The sequence below is a fragment of the Cupressus sempervirens genome, chromosome 7 (assembly GCF_028749045.1).
Source record: "Cupressus sempervirens isolate cs-2001-9-10 chromosome 7, ASM2874904v1, whole genome shotgun sequence".
Lineage (NCBI taxonomy): Eukaryota > Viridiplantae > Streptophyta > Pinopsida > Cupressales > Cupressaceae > Cupressus > Cupressus sempervirens.
The window spans coordinates 343,739,132-343,763,333 of record NC_143124.1 but is presented as its reverse complement, the minus strand read 5'-3'; the positions used below and the strand labels follow the sequence as shown (position 1 = coordinate 343,763,333).

Sequence of the window (24,202 nt, the reverse complement as noted above, 5' to 3'; positions counted from 1 at the left end):
CTCTTATTCAATTTGATGTTGCTCTCCTGTAGGTTCTTTTTCAAATTTTCAATTTCTTGATGAAATTTGGTGTTCTCTTCTTCTTTTGCACTTAGATTGCCTTTCACATCATTCTCAACTTGTTTGGCTTCATCTAGTTGAGTCTTTAGATCTTCAACAGTTTTTGAAATCTCTTGAATTTGCATCTTATACTTAGTAACCTTCTCTTTTAGTTTCCTATTATGTTTGTATGCATAGTGTAACTCTTCAATGATGTCTACCTCATCTTCCTCACTAGACGACTCTTTAATCTCTTCTTCTTCACTACACGCCTCATCAAGATCTCATTTTCACTACTTGTCCAATCAACTTCATCTTCTTCTTGCTCGATGGTTACAACAAAAAATGGTATCTCATCTTCTACATCATCACTTTGGTATTCATCATCGCTCTCTTCTAATGAGGTGCTTTCTTTCTTCGAGTAAAAACTCTTTTTTGGCTTGTGAAACTTCTTCTTCTTATGTTTGTGCTTAACATGCTTCTTTCCGTTTTTCTTTGAGTATTATTCTTCTTCTCATCATTGGAGTCACGTCTGTTTAGAGGGCATTTTGATTCATAATGTCCCACTTTTCCATAATTGAAACACTTGAAGGCAAATTTTTCTTTGTACTTTCCACTACCCCTTTTCAACTTTCTTTTAAAGTAGGCCCCTGCTTCATTTTAATCACTACTTGAGCTTTTGCTAAAATCATTCTTTTTATACTTCCCTTTCTTGAATGCTTTTTCTTTTGTAGCTCTTTTCTTCCAATTCTTATTTTGTAAGTGGTAAGGATCCCATGTAATTCATCTTTTGTTAGTGTGTCTATATCTATTCTTTCTTGGATTTTGAACACTTTAGAATCAAATCTCATTGGTAAGGATCTTAAAATCTTTTCCACTACAAGCTGTTCTTCTACTTGAGGGCTTTGATTGAATTGACCACATCATCTATACGATCAAGAAAAGAGGCTATGTCTTCATCATCCTTCATTTCAAGACTTTCAAATACTCTTCAATGGGTTTGGAGCTATGTTCCACGGAGTTTCCGGGACGGGGACGTTTTAGGGGACGGGGACGTGTTTCCGGTACGGGTACGGGTCGAAGCCAAAATTTAGGGGACGGGACATCAGGGGACGGCGATTAAAAACATAGGGGATTTTTTTTAATATAGAGACAAAATTCAAATATGTATATCATAACATTGATAAACCATTCACCATAGACATTTTAGAAGATAAATACATGGAATATTATCAAATGGCAAATACTAAGTGCTTCCATTATAACAATATCACATACATATATAGCAAAAATTAAAATGCCTAAAGGCTTCAAGTATCATGCTGAAATCAGAATGAAATAAAGAGAAGTCCAACTAAAATAGTTAGTAAATAGTAAATACCGAATGCAGTCTTGCCTCACTAAACACAATCTTTGCTCATTGCTGCTACTGCTCTTATGTTTTTTTCCTTCCTCTTAGCAAGTATGTTAAATCGAAAAATGAGTAGAAGAGTTAGTGTTTTAATGGACCAAATATGGGTTGCATATTGTTATTATGTCTTTAAGATGACTAGGGGCCACACGAACAACAAAAATTAGGAAAAAATGTTTTTTTGGAGATGGTTTGCCTTTACCAGATTGACTGAAAAAAAGGGGACGGCCAGCAGTTTCGGGGACGGATAGGGGACGGCAAAACTGTCCCCGATACTGCTGGCCGTCCCCAAGTTTCCTGCCCAAAAAAATTGGCCGTTTCGGGGACGTTTCTGAATTTTTTTAAAAAGGGACGTCACAGGGTACGGCCAAAATCCGTACCCGCGTCCCCGTTTCGTACCCGGTACGGGTACTAGGGTACAAAGGCAGGGGACGCGTCCCCGTGGAGCATAGGTTTGGAGTTCTGGCTTTCTTCACCTTATCATCTCCTTCATAAATATTTTTTAACTTGTCCCATATCTCCGTAGCAGATTTACAATGCAGAACTTTCATGAACTTTGAATTGGCAAGATTGCATTAAATGGCATGTTTTGCATTGACATTATGTTTACTTCTCTTGCCGACTGTATTTGTTGGTGGTGTTGTTGGAGGTGTATACCCATCTAATACTGATTGCCAAACACCAAATCCGATAGAATTTAAAGAGGCTTCCATCTTTGTACTCAGATAGAATTTAAAGAGGCTTCCATCTTTGTACTCCAAAATGCATAATTTCTCCCATCAAAAGTTGGTCGCTTGTTTTGAAAACTTTCGGCTATTTGTGCTCTTCAGATCTACCTTCAAGTGGTTAGGCTTTATTAAAGGAACCTGCTTTGATACCAATTGAAGAGCACATAATTATACTAAGAGGGGGGTGAGAATCAGCGTAATAACAACTTTTGCCTTTTTAAAACTTTAATTGCCACAATAGAATCAATTATTAAAATAAACAATTATGCACATGAACACTATTTACTTGGAAACCAAATGTGGGAGAAAATCATGACAAATTATTGCTTTTTTATATAAATTTGTTGTTTTACAATGTTTTGTAGGCACCAACCTACGAGAGGTTGCAACTTCTATGTTTATGAGTATCAACTCACCGAAAGCACCAACTCCCACAATTCGCTGGCACTGACCTACTGGAAGCAGCAACTCCCACTGCTTGTCTTCGTGAGCACCAACACACTCCACTTAAACTTTTCCACCTTATCAATGTTGCTTGCTTAATTGGTGATGGATGTTTTAATACCTTCTATATTATACCTCTATTTTAAGCCTGTATGTTTTTTCTTCATTCATATGCGAATATCATACATTTCCTTTATTTCTGCATAAAATTTCATACTATATGCTGTTTATATTCTTTAAAATGAGCCTGAAGCATTCTTCATATTTTTGCCACCTTTCTTCTTTATATCTTCTCTCAACTCTGATATTTCTCCTTGTATACACATTCTTCTTATTAATCACTCCACATCACTCTGAAATATATATAAATCAGATTTTTTAATCTGATTATATGGCTTCCTTTTAATTCTTATCTCACACTTGTTCTTTTCTTTCCACTCTTATATTGCTGACCTCACACATTTTTACATCTTGCAAACTAAAGACGTAACTATTTAGAAAGACTGTGTCTTTTCTTTTATTAATCTCTATTCAATTAATAAACTTAAAACTTATTGATTTTATTCTTTAATAGGAACCTTATGAAGCTTGAAGACTCCCAACAACATCTAGCGCTAATCTCTTCCTTGTCATGAAATCCTTCTACTATCGACGGTTTCATTTTGCTTGATGGCAATTACCACACAGTCAATATCGCACTTTCTAATCACTCGTGTTTGCTTAATTTAATTCTGACTTATTGGGTTATATTGATTTCATCGCCATGTGTCCGTATTGACTTACATACACACAAGAAATGCCGCCAAAGACCTCTAGTAATATATTTGTTCATAACCTGATACTCCTATATTTACCGCATTTGCTTGTTGAATAATATAGCTGTGAGACAGTTCCTCTACCTGATTATTCGCTTCCGTACCTGCTTCATCTTGTCACTTAATTGTGCTGCTGTCTTCTTGTTTTCAATAACTCTGCGATTCCTGTTCAAATGTTTTCCTTTTGCTCAGCATAGGTTTCCGTCTGATATCTTCCTTAGTGGAGGTAGTCCGTGCTTCACAAATGGCGTTCATACTGTCCATTCTCAGCTTCTCGATTGTCTTCATATTTTCTTATGAGGTGGCATCTTCAACATAAATGTGTTTAATGCTATTATGATATCTGAGTAGGATTGCCATGTGGAATCCTTACTTGCAGCATGAATTATATGCATGTTCGAGGTCTCTTAACTGCTCGATTATGTAACTGTCTTCTCATGTGCTCACTGCGCAAAGGCTTCCTTCAGTTTTTGGCATTTCACTTTCAGTTGGTTTTTCAATTATCTGTGTTGTTGAAAGTTGTGAGCGATGGAAAACAATATATGATGCAATAGTGACCTGTGTGTGTCAATTCTTTTGAGCAGAGATTCTTAATATTACCAGTTGGTTATGTATCATTAGGTGTGCTGAGATTATGTCTTAAGATTTTGCAATGAGATGAATTCTTTTATCAACTGTATTATGCGATTATATGTCAAGCTATTCTATAAGTTGCGTATAATCATTTTTGTATGCTCAACAGTTTGAGCAATGATATGATTGTGTTTAATCTTTGAGAGTGCATAGTCTATGTCAGATCATAAACTCTTGCAGAGGTTCATTTCATGAAGAGGCACATGCATCCTTTTATTACTGGTGTATTCATATCTATTATATTGTATGACTATTGTAATAACCCCAACAGGTTATAACTTCTTCAAACACCAAAAAAATCTTTATACTTCAGTTGTTTGACATTTCGTCAAACACTTTGCAAGCAAGGGTCCTCTGACTGATATAACTTTTCAGATTGCTGCAGTGATTTTTGTTTGGATTTGCTTCAAAGAGAATGCTTACAAAAGACTCCAAATTGTCTGAACAATGACCTAACATAAATATGCAACTAATTTTGGCAATAGTGAATGCATATATGAGTTCTAATCATGAAAATGATCACCTACAGCCAACTGGTATTTTAACAAACAGATGGTATGCAAGCTAACTGGCTGATAAAAAATGATATATTAACGCTCAAAGACAACTATTAATGACCAACAATTGTATCTCCTTGATTGAGAATGAGTATCCAATACAATATTCATTCTAAGTTAGCCAAGGCTCTTGGCATTTACAAAGATATCAAAATATGATGATTGCTGGTAAAGTAATATGCACCTACAGCTGCCAATGAAAACTAATGCAATACTAAATATCTAACTTCAATACTCTCTTACAGCAGTACGCTATTCACATGCATGATTAAATACAACTAAAGCCATGGATTGCTGATACCATTGTGAGAAATGTAAAAATGAATGATGTATTTATTAATGAATGATAGGTTTGATACGAAATGACAGTTACAACAGCACTCTATAGTGAAAGGCAACTATGAAAATACACATCAGACTTGGCACATGAAGTCGCCTTAGAGAATAGATGTATTGCAATACCACTGAACAGAAAATAACCTCCTCAAGTGCCCAAGTCGTGCCTCTCTAGCTGCAATACAATCTACTACAACACCCAACTCAACTGAACCTGACTCTAGTGGGAACGAACCCGATATGCCAATGTTAGTATTAAGGATGGATGCATCCCCATCTCCACTGTCTTTGACAATCTCGACCATGGACATCCTCGGATCACCAGACACCACAGCTTGTGACTGTACAGAATTTGGTAAAGACTGCAGTCGCTCTAACTCCACGGTCACCTTAGCCAAATGAAATTGTGACTCCTCGAAAGCCAACTGTGTACTCTCAAGAATCTCAGAAGTTACCTCGAGCTGCTAAGTAAGCTCACTCACCTCATCTTCCTTGGCCAATAATGCATCGTATGCTGTACTCCCCCACTCCATAAGATAATTTCTGTCGGCTACCAACTGCATATAATTTTGTCTCAGAATCCGGATAGCCTCCCATAAAGAGTGGAACTCTGTCAAGGAAAGATAACTGCCTCCCTACTCATCACTAGTAGGAGAACCCCATCCATAAACTGCTAACAACTGACGAGCAGCATCGAAATGCTGGCAAGCTATAGCAATGTCTCGCTCACTAACTCTCAACTGACTAGACACATGATGGCACTGGCTAGACTCTCCTACCAAACTCCTCTGATGCACTGTCTAAACGAGTATCCTCAAAGTTACTGGTCTCTAGAGTATTACCATCCATATCCTATGAATCAACTCCAAAGCTCATATCAACATATGGAGTATCAAAAATTGTAGCATCACTATCCAACTCCTCTGTACCAAAAGAAACTGCCAAGGAAACTAAGTCTTCAAAACTGCCCACTGCATCCTCCTGGATGTCATCAATGCCAATATGATCCTGGGACTCATTTGTACACACTGCCAAATATGAAAGATCATCAACACATTCCAGCAAGAATGGTCGACTGAATATATGAACAAAGCCCAACACCGGTGTATAAAAACTAATACCAACATCAGATGAGCTGTTGGCACAAGAAAAGACAACACTGTGTAATCTACTAATCAAATCCATGATAGCACCCAAACAATCATTGCTACCAAAAAGTGTTAAAGATCTCCAGTCAACTGAATCCCAAATGCCAATATAACAATCTCGAGTCCATATCCGTATACTAAAATCAATTGGTAACCCAAGCAAACTTCTCACCTGAGTAATATGACCAATACCAACTAACTCCACATACCTGCTTGACATTGTCCCTATATCTTGGATGTGAATGCAAGATGAATTCACAACATTATCAACGACCACATATGATTTATGTGCCGCAGAAAGCTGAGTATCAGGAGTGCAAGATGAAACTAAACTCAACTCCATGCCATGCTTATCCCCATGTCTCTCCCAGTCTTGTAATGCCAATGGAGTATTCACCAAAGAAGCTCGAGTGTCCTCAAGCTCGCGAGAAAGCCTGCCAACTTCCTCCTCCTTCCTCCTCAAGGCATCTGAATAGTCTCCGACAAAGGTAAGAAGATGGTCAGGATCTGATAGATGTAAATAACTCAACTTCATCGTTTCCATTCCTTCCCTACTCACCTGTAAGTCAACACAAGAAGACTTTCCCTGAACTCCCTTATGTCTACCTTGTAACTGAATCATCCGGATGTGATCCTCTATCATACCCCGCATTCTGTCATGATGAGATAATGAAGTCACAATACTATCTTCGCTCACCTTCAGCTGGTTGGACAAATCATGTGAAGTACTACTAGCCTCAACCTTATGTGACGAAGCATCTATTTGTGCCTAGTACTCTCTCTCAGCAAAGTCATGAATGCTCAATGTCTGCTCATCTCTACCAAGTATCTCACCATAATGCACAACAACATCCTCATAATCATCATCTGAACCCACTACGCTGTAGTCACTGCCTGTTGGAACTAAACCATCCCGAGTACCTCTGACATCACCCTCTGACGACCTGTATACAATTGTCTCAATTTGAGTATCAAGTTGACCGTTACTATCAATCTGCGTAATATCCATTCCCACTACCTTCTGAAGTATTTTGTGCCCAACATCTTCCTCCAAGCTAGTCTGATTTTTGTCCTCCCTAGATTCAGCTATATGCCGGTCACCAATTGCTGCAAACTCCTTGTAGAGGTTTCTAGATACCTCACTTGTAGAGACCTCTTGTTCCTCTTTGTCTTTGTTCTGTGATGTAGTCCTCTTAAACATGGAAACCATCAATTCATTCATCCTTTTTTGACTTTCATCCAACCTTTTTAAATTTTGTTTAAGCTTCTTCATATCCTTGTCCCACTGCTTTTGGGTACTTGAAGCAAACATGATTAACTAACTAATTCAATGTCCAATCTACCCAACAGGATGGCAGGTCAATAGCTCTGATACCACTGTAATAACCTCAACAAGTTATAACTTCTTCAAACACCAAAAAAATCTTTATACTTCAGTTGTTTGACATTTCGTCAAACACTTTGCAAGCAAGGGTCCTCTGACTGATATAACTTTTCAGATTGCTGCAGTGATTTTTGTTTGGATTTGCCTCAAAGAAAATGCTTACAAAAGACTCCAAATTGTCTGAACAATGACCTAACATAAATATGCAACTAATTTTGGCAATAGTGAATGCATATATGAGTTCTAATCATGAAAATGATCACCTACAGCCAACTGGTATTTTAACAAATAGTTGGTATGCAAGCTAACTGGCTGATAAAAAATGATATATTAACGCTCAAAGACAACTATTAATGACTAGGAATTGTATCTCCTTGATTGAGAATGAGTATCCAATACAATATTCATACTAAGTTAGCCAAGACTCTTGGCATTTACAAAGATATCAAAATATGATGATTGCTGGTAAAGTAATATGCACCTACAGTTGCCAATGAAAACTAATGCAATACTAAATATCTAACTTCAATACTCCCCTACAGCAATATGCTATTCACATGCATGATTAAATACAACTAAAGCCATGGATTGCTGATACCATTGTGAGAAATGTAAAAATGAATGATGTATCTATTAATGAATGATAGGTCTGATACGAAATGACAGTTACAACAGCACTCTATAGTGAAAGGCAACTATGAAAATACACATCAGACCTGGCATATGAAGTTGCCTTAGAGAATAGATGTATTGCAATACCAATGAACAGAAAATAACCTCCTCAAGTGCCCAAGTCGTGCCTCTCTAGCTGCCGTCCCTGATTGTAGATGGCTGCAATAAATTACTTCAATGCTGCCCCTTCTGCTTTTCTTTTTTCCGATCTGCTTTTTCCACTTGCTTTTTCCGGATTTGCTTTTTTCGTTTTGCTTTTTCAAACTGCTTTTTTCAGATCCGCTTTTTTGAACTGTTTTTTCAAACCCGCTTTTGTCAAACTGCTTTTTTTTCGGATTGCTTTTTTCGGAGCTTCTTTTTCGGACTGCTTTTTTGGCTTGCTTTTTTAGCCTGCTTTTTTCGGACTGCTTTTTCGGCCTGCTTTAAAATGGCTTCTTATAATTTCAGACCTGCTAGAAATGACCTCCAATAATTTCGGCCCTGCTAAAATTGCCTCCTGAAATACTGAAATGCTGAAAATGGCCTTAAGCCTAATGATGCCCTAGCTGAAGTGACTGAAGTATCACCTCCAAATGTGCAACCCTTCAGAAGATATTTCACTTTCTTAGTTATGCTAATCCAAAGGAGTTTTCGTTCCCAAAGATCAATTGACTATCTGAAACCACTTGGCTCCACAATAGACTATGTGACTGAATCACAATTTGATGTCAAGAGAGAAATAAACAATTGGATGATCAGAATGAAACTCGGGATGCCTATTTATTCTTTTTTCTCCACTTTCTCCAGAAACTTCTAGAACATTATTTTATTTTATCTATTAAGTGACTTTATAAAATATTTTATAATTCAAGTCACTTTATTAAATTAATTAAATATAAAGTTACCTTTTTAATATCTATTTATTTGATAACTTTATAAATAATTAACTTAATACCACTTATTTATTTAATTAAAATAATTAATTAGTCATCCTCATAAAATATTCATTGTTTTGGACAACCTAATTAATTAAATTAATTAAATCAAATTGCCTCCAAAATGGGGACATGACAACTATTATGAAACATGAGATGTGATGAAAAAAAAGACTTGTAGCTCTTGATTTGAGATAATCAATAAAGTACTTGAGTTTGGTGGGCTGGGCTGTTTCCCTCTTCGAGGAAGGTTATTTCCCAGGATACATCTTGAACTCCTTGTATTATTTTCTTCAAGTCTTTGTTTATGCTTTCTGCTTCAAATTTAACATGGTATCAAAGCGGGTTTGAAGAAATTCGATCTTGAAGCATAAATCATTCTTATAGGAGCTTCTTGTGTTTGTTTTGTCTAGTTATTTTTTATGTAAAAAATGGTAAATGAGCTCCAAGTTGAAGATAGGTTAGATGGTTCCTCTAATTTTGCTTCTTGGAAACCTAGGGTTCTCATTGCTCTAGAAGAGAGTGATCTGTTGGATTATTTTAACTCTGTAGCTTGTTTGATTATGTTAACTTTGATGTTACAGAGCCATTTGATGAAGCTGAAAGAACTCGGTGGAAGAAGAACAAGATTATGGCTAAGAAGATCATGATTGATTGTCAAAGATCATTTAATTCCAGTTATTTCAAAATTGGAATCAGCCAGAAATATGTTCAAAACTCTTGAGGATTGTATGAGTTCAATAATACCAATAGAGTTCTTGCCTTGAGGCATCAACTGTTGCATGTCTAGATGGAAAAGGGAGATTCTGTAGTTACATACTTCATGAAAATCTCAAAATTGAAGTATTAGCTTAGCGCAATTGATGCAGAGATAAACGCAACAAAAGAAAACACAACAGGAACTAGCACCAGCAAGAGAGAGATAATAAAATTCATCTAATTAATTTATCAAATGAACAGTATATACACTTGCTCTCCTATAGATTTCTTCTCTCCGTAACTTCATATCCAGAAACTTTGTTCTCCAAAAACTTGACCTAAACCTAAACTTAAAAACTCTATTTATACTTTCTACGACAGTCTACAGAATATTCTAGATTATTACAATATAGAAAATTCTAGATTAATATAGAATAGGGAAGAATGACCCCACAAGGGTCTGAACAAATCCCAAGAAAGGATCTTATCCTGATGACAAAATCGGAATAAATTTCTCGAGTCGGCTTGTGCATAAAACTTGACCTAAATACTTTATGTGGGTACTCCTGCACCATACTCCCCAGGAAATTTTATCTCAAGCCCACTTGAGATGAGCTCTTGTAGAGTGGTACCCTGCTTCTTGATATCTTGTTCGGTCATCCACACAACATCTACATCTGAATAACCTTTGAGTTTTACCAAATACTGCTTGGACTCCTTTCCTCTTCTTTACTTTATGACTTTGGTGTCAAGTATCCTTTCTAGCTGTGGTGTCTGCTTAAATGGTAGACGTTGAATGTTTTCTGTATCAACAATCTGTCTTGTATCAATTTCTTCAATGGGTGCTTTGAATGGTGTGAGGTCTGCTATGTTGAAGATGGGAGAAATGCCAATCTTAGGTGGCAGTTGAATCTCATAAGCATTTGGTCCAAACTTCTTTAATATTTGACAAGGACCTAGTTTTCTCAACATAAGTTTGGTAGACTTACCTTTTGGTAGCCTCTCCTTCTTGAGATTTGCCCATACTAAATCTCCCACTTCAAATTCTACGTGTCTTCGTTTCTGATTTGCATGCTTCTTATACTTGTTAGAGGTTTGTTGGAGTTGCGCTTTGACTTCATCATGGATTTCTTTTATGGCTGTAGCAAATTCTTCTCCTTGGGCACTAACTTGTTGCTGTGAACTCATGTCTCTTAACTCAAAAATCCCTCTAGGATGAATTCCATACACCACTTGAAATTGTGACTTTCCTGTACTTCTATTGATGGAGTTATTATATGCAAATTCAGCTTGGGGTAGGATTACATCCCATTTTGCTGCATGTTGTCTTGTGAGTGTTCTTAGCAAATTGCCCAGTGTTCTATTAACTACCTCTGTTTGGCCATCAATTTGAGGGTGGTAAGCTGATGAGAATGATAAATTGGTTCCAAGTTTCCTCCATAAAGTTCTCCAAAAGTGTCCTACAAACTTCACATCCCTATCTGAAAGTATGTTGAGAGGTAGCCCGTGAATCCTTATGACTTCTTTTAAAAAGAGATCTGCTATATGAGAAGCATCATAGGTCGACTTACATGTTAAGAAGTGGGCCATTTTGCTGAACCTATCTACCACAACAAATACACTATCATGCCCCTTTTGTGTCCGTGGCAGCCCCATTACAAAATCCATCGTTATGCTTTCCCAGGGTCTAGATGGTATTGGCAAAGGTTGATAAAGCCCAGCATTTGTAGTCCTTCCTTTGGCCCTTTGACAAATCATACATGTTTGCACAAAGTTTCTAACATTAGTCTGAAGTTTAGGCCAATAGTAGTACCTTCTAACCAATTCTAAGGTTTTATCCAAACCAAAATGTCCACCCATTGTTCTACTATGCTTCTCTTTGATAATGTTTGTCCTCATAGAGCACCTAGGTACACACAGTTGTCCTCCTTTGAAAAGAAGTTTGTCTTGTATCAAAAAATCAGGAAAATCAGCATGTTATCTTTCACCAAACTCCATACATACCTTGTAGATGTCACCAAAATCTGGATCTGCTACATACATGTCCTTCAGTGCTTCAATTCCCACACTTTCTAGCTATATCTGGGAGACAGTCAGATTCCTTTTACTAAGAGCATCAACAACCTTGTTTGATATGCCCTTCTTATGCTTGATGGTGAAGGTATATGCCTGTAAATACTCCATCCATTTCATGTGCCTATGACTTAATTTGTCTTAGCTATTCAGAAAACTAAGTGCTTGGTTATCTGTATACACAACAAACTCCTTTGGCAACAAGTAGTGTCTCCACCTTTTGAGAGCTTGAACCAATGCATACATTTCTAGGTCATATGAAGAGTATTTCTGCTTGGCTTCATTGAGTTTTTCACTTAAGAAAGCCACTAGTTTTTCTTCTTGACTAAGAACTGCCCCTATAGCAACCTTGCTAGCATCATATTCTACTTGGAAAACTTTGTTAAAATCAGGTAAAGAAAGAATTGGCTGCTCACTAACCTTTTTCTTAAGCAATTCCAAAGCTTCATTTGTTGATTGACTCTATGCAAACTTACACTTCCTTCCTCTTTTAATAGTTTCTAACATAGGAGCACATATATGACTGAAATTTCTTATGAATTTCCTATAAAATGTAGCAAGACCATGAAAGCTTCTAACATCTCCAACTGTTCTTGGGGGTGGCCAGGATTTTATAGCACTTACTTTTTCTTTATCCATCTTCAAGCTACCTTGGGAGATCACAAAACCCAGATATGTCAACTCCTCTTGCACAACAAACACTTTTCCAAATTTATTACCAGTTTCTCCTCATGAAGTCTTCTCAAAACCATATCAATGTGCTCTAGGTGTTCTTCCTTTGTCTTGCTGAAAATTAATATGTCATCTAAATATACTATGACGAACTTGCCATTGAAGTCTTCGAGTGTTTCATTCATAAGTCTTATGAAGGTACTAGGAGCATTAGAGAGTCCAAATGGCATTACCTTCCATTCATATAATCCATCATTGGTTTTGAATGCTGTCTTCCACTCATCTCCAACTCTTATCCTTATTTGATGGTACCCACTTTTTAAGTCAGTCTTGGAGAAATACTTTGCACCTCCCAAACAATCAAGCAAATCTTCAATTCTTGGCATTGGAAACCTATATCTGATTGTAATCTTATTAATGGCTCTAGAATCAATGCACAACCTTCAGGTTCCTTCCTTTTTGGGTGCCAAAACAACAGGTACAGTACATGGGCTTAAGATTTTCGCAATCAAGCCAGAATTGAGTAACTCCTTTACTTGTCTAGCAATCGCCTCATTTTATTTAGTTGTCATCTTATATGCAGCCTTATTGGGTAAAGTAGCTTCAGGAATCAAATCAATGCAATGACTAATGTCTCGTATGGGTGCTAAAGACTTTGGCATACCTTCTGAAATCAAACCTTCATACTTATCCAAAAGTTCTTTCACTTCATTAGGAATTCTCTTTGTTTCAGCCTCCTTTCTATTATTTCCAACAGGTTCTTGTGGTTGTGGGTTTGGTAGCAAAATAAAACAAGGTTTAGGCTCATCCTTCATGTCCAGTAAGAATTCTTTTTTATCAACCATCATAATTTTGGCTTCCCTCTCTTTATTTTCTTCCACTTCTTCATGATCAGCAAATGGAATCAATCTAATCACCTTTCCATCCTTCTTGATGGTGTATATATTGAGTTTTCCATCATGTTGTGCCTACAAATCATACTACTAGGGCCTGCCAAATAATAGGTGGCATGCATCCATGTCAACTATATCACACAAAATTCTGTCCTTATACTTTCCAATCTGAAAATCAACCCATGCTTGCTCATTTACGAGAGTTTGTTGACCCTTTGTTAGCCATGAAACCTTATAAGGAAAAGGATGAGGTATTCTCCTAAGTTTTAACTTCTCAACCATCTCAAGAGAAACTAAATTCTCAGTAGATCTTGAATCAATAATGACTTTACATACCTTACCTCTAGATTTGCAAGCAGTCCTAAAGATAGTTTTCCTTTGTAGTGGTTCCATGGTAGTAGGCACTTTCAAAAGTGTTCTTCTCATCATTAAACTTTCTCCTCTTTCAGGTACACTATCTGAGTCAGCCATCTCCTTCTATTGGTATTCATCATCTTGTACCAAATGTGTTCTTTTTTCACCTTGTGAACTTGAACTAGCTCTATCTGGAGACCTAGATGCATAATGTCCCTCCTTATTGCAATTGAAACAAACAATCGGACTTGACCTTCTACCACCAAATTCACCTTTTGAATTACCTCTTCTACCTCTGAAGTTACCTCTGAAATTTCCTTTGCTTTGACTAGTTTCTTGCATTCTCCTTATAATCTTCCTGGTTTTGTCCTCTTCCTTGGAAATTTCCTCTTCCCCTTTGATTTCTTCCTCTTCTTCTGCTATTTTGTTCTTGCTTTCTTTTCAATTTGGCTTCCACCTTCAATGCTAGTTGATAACATTTTTGTACTATATCCGGACATAATAAATTAAGTTCTTCTTGAATGTTCAACCTCAATCCATTGAGATATCTAACAACTTTTACACTTGCACATTCACTTTGCTTTGTCCTTAGGCTTAATTTTTGGAATTCTTCAGTATAGGTAGTGACATCTAGCTCCTTTTGTCTTAAACTTTGTCTCCTTCGATGAAGTTGGATTTCATAATCCTCAGGTAAGTATGTTTCTCTCACCTTGGCACACATCCTTTCTCATGAAGTTATCATGTTCTTACCTTCTTTGACCCTTTCTCCTTGAGTGAAATTCCACCAAGTGAGGGTTGGTCCTTTCAACTTTGACTTGGCAATTTTTACCTTGTCCTTTTCTGCTATATTTTCACATTCAAAATGGTTGTTCAAGGCTTCTATCCAATCCACAACAGCATCAACATCCATCTTTCCCGAGAAGATGGGTAGGTCACCTTTGGCATCCTTCTTACCAACTCTTTCAAGGGCTTCTATAAAGTATCTCTGGTCTGCAGGTATGTTAACCACCTCCTACTCAGGAGTATCCTCTTCTTCCTCTTCTTCCTCTTGCTCTGAGGAAACCTTTGCTTTCTTTTCCATCCGGTCCTTCATCTTCTCAAATTCATCTAATAACCACTTATTGATTTTCTCCTATTCTTGCATCTTCTTTGCCAGTTCAGCATTGGTGACCATGTTTGATGTTTCAGCTTCTGACTTTGATCCAGACATAAAATCTAATTGCCTCAGGAGCTTTCCCCAAGCTCTGATACCAAAAATGATGTAGAGATAAACGCAATGAAAGAAAACACAACAGGAACCAACACCAGCAAGAGATAGATAATAAAATTCTTCTAATTAATTTATCGAATGAACATTACATACACATGCTCTCCTACAGATTTCTTCTCCCTGTAACTTCGTATCCAGAAACTTTGTTCTCCAAAAACTTGACCTAAACCTAAACCTAAAAACTCTATTTATACTTTCTACGATAGTTTACGGAACATTCTAGATTATTACAATATAGAAAATTCTAGATTAATATAGAATAGGGAAGAATGACCCGAGGGTCTGAACAAATCCCAAGAAAAGATCTTATCCTAATGACAAAATCGGAATAAATTTACCTAAACCTAAACCTAAAAACTCTATTTATACTTTCTACGATAGTTTACGGAACATTCTAGATTATCACAATATAGAAAATTCTAGATTAATATAGAATAGGGAAGAATGACCCGAGGGTCTGAACAAATCCCAAGAAAAGATCTTATCCTAATGACAAAATCGGAATAAATTTCTCGAGTCGGCTCGTGCATAAAACTTGACCTAAATACTTTATGTGGGTGCTCCTGCACCAGCAATTGGTGAGAATTTTTCAGGAAAAGATCTTGTTGTGCTTGCTATGAAGGGACTTCTCCATTCTTGGGAATCCTTTATTCAAGGCATTAGTTGATGAGATGAGCTACCAAGTTTTGCAAGGTTAAGGGCAGATTGTGTTCAAGAGAATGCAGATTAGAAGCAAGAGGAAATGGTCATAGAAATCATCATGAAGATGATCATGTCCTTGCAGCTCATACCTCAAAAGGAAAAGGGAAGAAAGGAAGCTTCAAGAGGTTTAGAGACAAAAACTTTGAACCTACCCTTGGCCCCAAAAAGAGAAAAGAAATATCATTCTAAAATTCAATGTTTCAGGTAGGATGGACATATTGTGAGAAATTGTAATACCATGCCAAAGACTCGAGCAACTGTGACAGTTGTTGAAAACCCTTCTCAAAAAGAGTGAAAATTTTGAGGGATCATTTTCTTATTTAGATTTGATTCATTCAGATTTATGTGGTCCTATGTCAGTTGCTTCTCGTAGTGGTTTTTAGTATTATGTTACTTTCATAGATGATTATTCTCGTTAAGTGTTGGATTTTCTTTCTTAAGTCTAAAGAGTCTGATGAGGTGCTGTCCTGATTCAAGGAATTCAAAGCTCTTGTTGAAAACTTATCTAACAAGAAAATTAAGATATTAAGGTTTGATAATGGAGGAGAATATGTCTTTGGAATATTTCCTGATTATTATATTGAAGATGGATGGGATTAAGAGGGAGTTTCGTGTTCCCTATAATCCTCAACAAAATGGTGTAGCTAAAAGAAAGAATAGGACAATAATTGAGGCAACAAAGGCAATGATTCATGATTAAAGTCATCAAACCTTCCTATGGGTTGAGGCATGTAGAAGTGCTGTTTATATTTAGAATCATAGCCCTCATCAACTTCTTAACTTCATGAGCCCTGAAGAAGCTTTTACAGGTTCCAAACTAGACATTAGTTATTTAAATTTTTTGAATGTCCAGTTTATATTCATATTCCTAAAGAGAAAAGATCAAAATTAGAACCACCAGGAAAGAAATGTATCTTTGTTTTTATAGTGATTCCTCTAAAGCTTTCAGGATCTATATTCTAGGACAAAAACAGATTAAATTAAGCAGGGATGTTACTTGTGATGAAGGTTTAGCTTGCAAGTCTTCCAATGAGTCTAACATTGAAAATGACAAGGAATTGAGATTCCTCAAGATACAGTTATGGTAGATCCAGATCTACCCTTAAAGATTCAGAGGGAGTTTACGGATTTTAATGATTCGGTTGATCCTTTAGGTCCCATGGATACTTCAACAGGTCCTAGTACTCTTTCAATCATCAAGAAGAGACCATTGTGGGCTAGGAACATTGTGGAAGAAGCTGAACCGATTGCAGCTCCATGTGGCACCTTTAGAGAAAGCAAAAGGCCTCACAAGTATGCTGGTTATATAACACTAATGAGTCACATTATTGCCTCCGAACCTTCCAATGTTGAGGAAGTATCAAATTAACAAGTTTGGAAAGATGCTATGATGGAAGAGTATTTTGCTATCATTAAAAATGATGTATGGGATATAGTTCCAAGACCAAAAGATAAATCTGTAGTTTTTTCAAGTGGTTGTTCAAAATTAAACATGTTGCTGATGGTAGTATGGAGATATATAAAGCCAGATTTGTTGCTAGAGGTTTTTCCGAAACGAAAGGAATAGACTATGAAGAAACTTTTGCTCCTGTTGCTTGCTAGCTATTCTTCTATCAGATCGATAATTGCAATTGCAGCAGTAAAGGGTTGGAAACTTCATCAAATGGATGTAAAAACAACTTTTCTAAATAGATTATTTGAAGAAGTTTACATTAAGCCGCTAGAAAGTTTTGTAATTTATGACAGGGAGTCTTATGTTTTCAAGCTGAAGAAGGCTCTATATGGTCTTAAACAAACCCCTCGTGAATGGTATGAGAGAATCGATAACTATCTTCTTAGCTTTAGATTTAATAAGAATGATGTTGATCCAAACTTAAAGGTAAATAAAGACAAAATGCTGATTTTAGTCCTTTATGTTGGTGTTTTGTTTCTTACTAGTGATGATGATCTCGTTGTCAAGTGTAAGAGAGAACTTACTTCCAAATCTGAAATGAAAGATCTTGGGATATTTCATTATTTCCTTGGACTTGAAGTTTGCAAAGATCAAATTTAATTATCTTCAGCCAGGGAAAATATGCAATAGGTTTATTGAAGAGATTTGTAATGCTTGAGTGTAAATCTATGGTTACTCTCCTATGGAAGCTATTCTGAAAAAATCTTATGACGATGCTGTTGTATCAGATTTAGTTAACGTTACCATGTATAGACAACCTATCGGTTCCTTAATGTATTTGGTTAACACAAGACCTGATATATGTTATACAGTGAATACGCGAAGGCAGTTTATGTGTGAACCAAGACAAATTTATCTTGTGGCAGTGAAACATATACTGAGATATATTTGTGTTACAATTGAATTTGGTTTAAAATATTTTTCTAACGTGGGGTTGAACCTACAAGGATTCACTAATTCTGATTGGGCAGGTTGTGTTCCTGACATGAAAAATACTTAGTGATGTTGTTCCAGTATAGGATCAGCCATGGTTTCTTGGTACAACAGGAAGCAATTTTGTGTGGCTCAGAGTATTGCTGAAGCAGAATATGTTGCAGGCTCTACGGCTGAAAAAGTTGTGTGGCTTCGTAAGTTAATTATAGATCTATTAAGTCAATTCTTGGAACCTAGCGTAATTTTGTGTGATAATCAAAGCTATGTGAAGTTCTCAGTTAATCCAGTATTTCATGACAGAACAAAGCATGTGGAAATTAAATACCATTACTTAAGAGAGATGGTTCAAAGGGAGGCTATTGAACTTAAGTACATCTATACCGAAGAGCAGATTGCAGATATTCTTACCAAACCTCTTTTGAGAGTGAAGTCCTTCTACTTCAGAGATAAGCTTGGTATAGTGAAAAATGAGTTCCTTGCTGAGAAGGAAATTCACCTTCAGTGATCCTACAAATTTTATTTAACGAGTTCTTCTCTGAGAGAGTCTGAGAGAGAAGTTTGAGGTGCAATCCCTTGTTAATGAGTTCTTCTCAAAGAGAGAAGTTTGAGGTGAAATCCCTTGATTCATCCTTTGCTAGTAAGCATGATGAAAGTCATGAGTGTGACTTCATGACATCAGTTTTAGTTTTTACTCTATAAGAGTTGCTATGATGATTATTGTTATAATGGGATAACAATCTTAAATCTATGATAAATTTTGGGTTAACAGTTATCTTTGATTGCAGCTACCTGCACTTGTCTTGAGAAGACATTCTGAAGAACTCTCTCTTGTTAAGAGGGAGTGTTGAATAGTATAGCTTCGAGACAGTTCATCTACTTGATTATCTGCTTCTGTCCATGCTTCACCTAATTGTCATAGTATAGCTTCGAGACAGTTCATACTCTCCATTCTCAGCTTCTTGATTGTCTCTGTATTTTCTTATGAGGCAGCATCTTCAATATAAATGTGTTTAATGTTATTATGATATCTGACTAGGATTGCCATGTGGTATCCTTGTTGGCAGCATGAATGATATGCATGTTTGAGGACTCTTGACAGCTCAGTTATGTAACTGTCTTCCCATGTGCTCGCCGCGTAAAGGCTTCTCAGTTTTTGGCATTTCACTTTCAGTTGGTTTTTCAATTATCTTTGTTGTTGAAAGTTGTGAGTGGTGGGAAACATTATATGATGCGACAGTAACCTGTGCACGTCAATTCGTCTGAGCAGAGATTCTTAATATTATCTGTTTGTTGTGCATCATTGGGTGTGCTGAGATTATGTCTAAGATTTTGCCAGAAGATGGACTCTTTTATTAAATGTATTCTGCGATTATTTGTCAAGCTATTATATAAGTTGCGTATAATCCAGAGTTGCCGGAAACTCCTATGTCCCTCCCTCCTTGGGCACGCGTATCCCCGTATCCAATACTGCCCGGATACACGTTGAATACTGTACCCATGTCTGCCTAGTAAACTTGATTTTTAAACCATACCAAATACTATGGGATTTTTAAAAAAAAGATTTGACGTAGATCTTCCCTTTAATATATTAAAGCAATTAAAAAATAATAATAGTATAAACAAAACTTCCACCGAATGAGAATGCAACTCTACTATGTTTACATATTGTAAAGCATTAAATTAACTTATAAATATTTATGTGTCAATATTTCTTTTGAAGTAATGAAAAACTCTTACAATAACTTAAAAAACTATGTTAAATATATGTGTATGTGTTATTTATTAATGTCGTGTCCAGCCATATCTATATAGGGGGTCTTAAAAAATGGCCGTATCCATACCCAATACTGTATCTGTATTTGTATCTGCATCCATATCCATGCAACTTTGGTATAATCATTTTTTTTATGCTCAATAGTTTGAGCAATGATATGATTGTGTATAATCTTTGAGAGTGTATAGCCTATGTCAGATCATAAACTCTTGCAGAGCTTCATTTCATGAAGAGGCACACCCATCCGTTTATTACTGGCGTATTCATCTCTGCTATATTGTATGCCTCCTATGAAACATGAGATGTGATGAAAGCAAAAGACTTGTAGCTCTTGATTTTAGATAATCAGTAAAGTCTGGGTTGTTTCCCTCTTTGAGGAGGGTTTTTCCCAGGATACATCTTGAACTCCTCACATTATTTTCTTCAAGTTTTTGTTTATGGTTTTCTGGAACATTGCTGACTCTGCACTTTGAATACGGCATTAAAGAAGGTGCTTTTGTTTGCGTAATGTTCATATAGCTTTGCTCGACGTTATACACTTTGCTCGATGGCTTCGATCTTATGATGTTTTTGGCATTGTTTACATTCAGGGCATCGCTGTATGGTATCCTTCCATGTTAGGTTCCACAATCTTATTCCATTGTTTCCAATGCCCAACTTCTTACTATCAATTTATGATGCACTCACCATTCATGACTTCTACTCTTGTTTGAACATTGACATCGCTGCTTGTTTGGCTTCATGAAATGTATTGGCCGCTACATATTTTGTTGTCGCTGCTTGTGTGGCTTCATGAAATGTATTGGATGCTACATATTTTGTTGTTGCTGCTTGAAACCCAGCGTATATTAACTAAGCCTTCGTCTTATATATTTCAACCCATCTATGTGTCGCTGCTTTGTCCAAGATGTATGACCAACACTCCTGACTCAATAATTATTATCTAACAGTGTCTTTATCGCTGCAGACTGTTATTCTTGTATCTAATATGTTAGCATTCCATTGTTTGCTTGATTGTAAACAGTTGTAGCTTCATTGCTGCAGACAAACATTTTTTTGGGCTGGCATTCATTTCCATTGTTCAATGTATCTTTTCTTCTAATATTGCTGCCAAAATCCTATTCGTTGTTTTCTTTAGGTGCTGGATGTCTTTAAGGATTTGATTCCTCATGCATATCATAGGAAATAAACATGTTGTTGCAGATATATTATATATATCACTGCTTATTTATTTATGCCATAGAATTTACACTAGTCTTCAGTGTTGTCTTGATGTGCTTCTGTTGTGATTGATTGTTGTCTTTCATACTGTTAATTGGTATGGCAACTTCTCATACTACTGTATATGTAGTATGTATTAATTATATGTACTCTTTACTTTACCATTTATTGAATGTATATATATTTATATAACATTGAATAACTATACATATCTCTCTGCTGCTATCTGTTTCAGCTTCAATATTTATTGTTCGTTAGTCTCTTCCACGTTAATGTTTTACTTTTGAATATAGCATATAGTAATGTTGTTTATCATTTTAATATTAGTCAACTCCTTATATTTGACTTCAATGACGACTTCTTCAAACCTTTGACATTGATGATACTAACACATAGTTTTGTTCATTACTCATGAAACTCTATGAAATCAATGACAATGCTTCCATCACTTTGATCTTTGAGGTCTTGAACCTTGAATGCCCTGAACTAGATTGTTTTTAATTGAAGTTCTGGAATTTGAATGTTTGGAATTCAAATGCCTAAACTAGATTTCTCATGTTGTCCCTGTACTTCTTTATACTGGATTTTCTTGCACTGATGTCTTTCATCCTCTTAACTTGTCAAGAATGCTACGTTTTATCAAAATATCTCCTCAGGAACTTCAATTTTACATCTCTAGTCAATTCTCTTCCATTGGGGCATTTGAGATTTGGAGATGGATATTTAACACTTAGCCAATTCTTCAAAGTTTCTATTCTTTCTATTCAATCCTGTTCATAAGCCTTTTTCCCTTTATAGAATAATAAACCCATTGAAAATCACATGAAGAGCTGGCTCCTAAGTCTTAGAGGTTGGTTATCTTGCAAGTCATTTCCCACATTTGCAAGATTTCCCATGTTGATATAGATATATATGAAAATATAAACTTGAATGTTAACAGCATGTTAGCCTTTTCAATGTATGATTCATTCAAATTGTCCTTTTGGCATAACATGCATGTTATAAAGGTCATCTCATTTTGTGGTGCACACAATCCCTATCTGCAGCTGTCCTATTTGATAAGCCATGGTTAGGATCGCTCTGTATGACATGTAAATAATGATGGCAGCAATTCATTTTCTTTCCGATTCGAATTTAACTTGAGTACATGCAAAAAATACAAAATCTTGATTTATCTGTGTCTTCAGAATACTCATTAATGGGTTGGATACAACCACGATGAAAATAATTTGTCATCCACATCCAACTGATGTTGTTGATAGAAGTACTGAATGATTGTAAGGCTGGGTATCATGATTATCATAGACATGTGAATATGAATGATTGTCTCCAAAGTTCACGATTTTTGTCTCCCAATAATTTCTCCCGTTAGAAGTCAACCATTGTAGTGGTTTTTTTTATTGAGCACGTGATGTCTATAAATAAACTGTATTAGTTCACCAATTGTCCTATCAATAAGAGATGAAACCTCTTGATTATTTACTTCGGTTGATACTTTTGGAGAAAAAAGAAGAAATGCATATTTGAAGAGTATATGGGGTTAACAATTGATTGCCACGTATAAGAGATATATGGTATGCTAATTATTGTATTAATGAATGATGCAGGGATGAATGGAAAGAATTTCAAAAGACCATTCAAGAGGACTTGCAGGAAGTAGATTATCGCCTGGAAGAAGAGGAGGTACAATCTTTCTTTTGTTTACATGTCAGATTATTTCCTCGATTTATTTATGTCGTTGATGTGACTTTTATCCTCTGAATTCTTTGATGCATTTGGAATTTTAGATGACCAGTTTTCTTGTTGATAAGTTTGTATTATGTGGCCAGCTATTTTCTTTATTGTTATATGAGTTATCAGATGTATTACACTTATGGTATGAAGCTCTTTTTACAGTTTGATGCCGCTGAGGTGAGAGAGGAGATTGAACTTATAGAGCAGAGGTTTGCTACATAACATTCTCTCGCAATATCCTCTACTTATTTGTTCTTTTTTAAATCCTTTCTACGAAGATGTTTCCATTTTAAAGGTGTTCTTGTGCTGCCTTGTAAGGACTAAAAATTTGAAAAACGGTTTTGCAGGGCATATGTGGAGCGTGTAGAAATGTTGAAAAAGAAGCAACAGGAACTATCCAGGTCGAAAGCTTCTGCACAAGTCAAATCTCCCTCGTATATGGGCGCAGAAAGTAGTGATGTTTCTTCAAGTGATGAAGATGAACACGAAGAGAACTATTTGATTGATTGGAGAGCTAAACGCTTCTAGAACATCAATTAATAGTGAACGGTCAAAGTTTTTATGATGAAAGATGCTTGTAACTTGATGCATGGATTGAACTACATCATTAATTTTGTTTTCTAATTCTTCAATACTTCATTTTAAAAAATAGTTTATCCATGCTTTCGTTTTTGTTCAATTATTTAATTTTATATATGAATAATTGACGTAGTTGTTGTTGTCGTCATTGTTTTACTGTTGTTGTCTTTGTTCTTGGTGTCATTCTCATTGCTGCTATCGTTCTTGTCTGGATTTTCTTATTCGCTGTTATTTTTCGAGGACTCTTCTCTCCCTGCAGTGGAAACCAGTTTATGGAGCCTCTACTCAAGTATTTTTGTAATGCACTTTCATCCAGTTAGCCATTAAACATGAAAGAATTTTATATGCTTGGGTTATTGTTAGCCAAAAATAGTTCTATTTAGTAGTGAGATAATACGAAATATTCGAAACGAACCGATATTCCATGTCTACATTTTGGTCCATCTGAATAGAAAACATTTGGTCCCCACCAGTGTGTTTTGTAAGACACTTTTTGTCTAATAAGAACTCGGAGGTGTTAGTAAAATACCTACAAAACCAGTTTGTACGGGTTTAGGATGCTTGTAGACGATATTTTACTGGAAAGGTCCAAGCCTATTTGGATATGTTTGTTTTATTATCACAAGGAAAAGCAACGTTAGATATAGAGTAATAAGATAAATGTTCTTTCATGGTAACGATGCTATACGTAGCGTTGTTTGGAAGTGTAGAATCTACTGGTGAAAGTATTAATGTTGATTACTGCATTTTGTATTTCTGCAGCG

At 36.1% G+C, this 24,202-nt stretch overlaps 1 protein-coding gene across 1 annotated transcript in view; it reads left to right on the top strand.

The window, feature by feature from the left end:
- LOC149546834 (protein ABA AND ROS SENSITIVE 1-like) overlaps window positions 1–23,586 on the top strand; it is a 98,046-nt gene extending 74,460 nt beyond the window's left edge. The window contains exons 5-7 of the mRNA XM_089791379.1: window positions 22,733–22,808; window positions 23,022–23,068; window positions 23,207–23,586. Of these exons, the coding sequence (XP_089647505.1) occupies window positions 22,733–22,808; window positions 23,022–23,068; window positions 23,207–23,387 (304 nt within the window). The 3' untranslated portion in view covers window positions 23,388–23,586. The remainder of the gene's footprint in view (window positions 1–22,732; window positions 22,809–23,021; window positions 23,069–23,206) is intronic.
- Window positions 23,587–24,202: the final 616 nt, after the last annotated feature.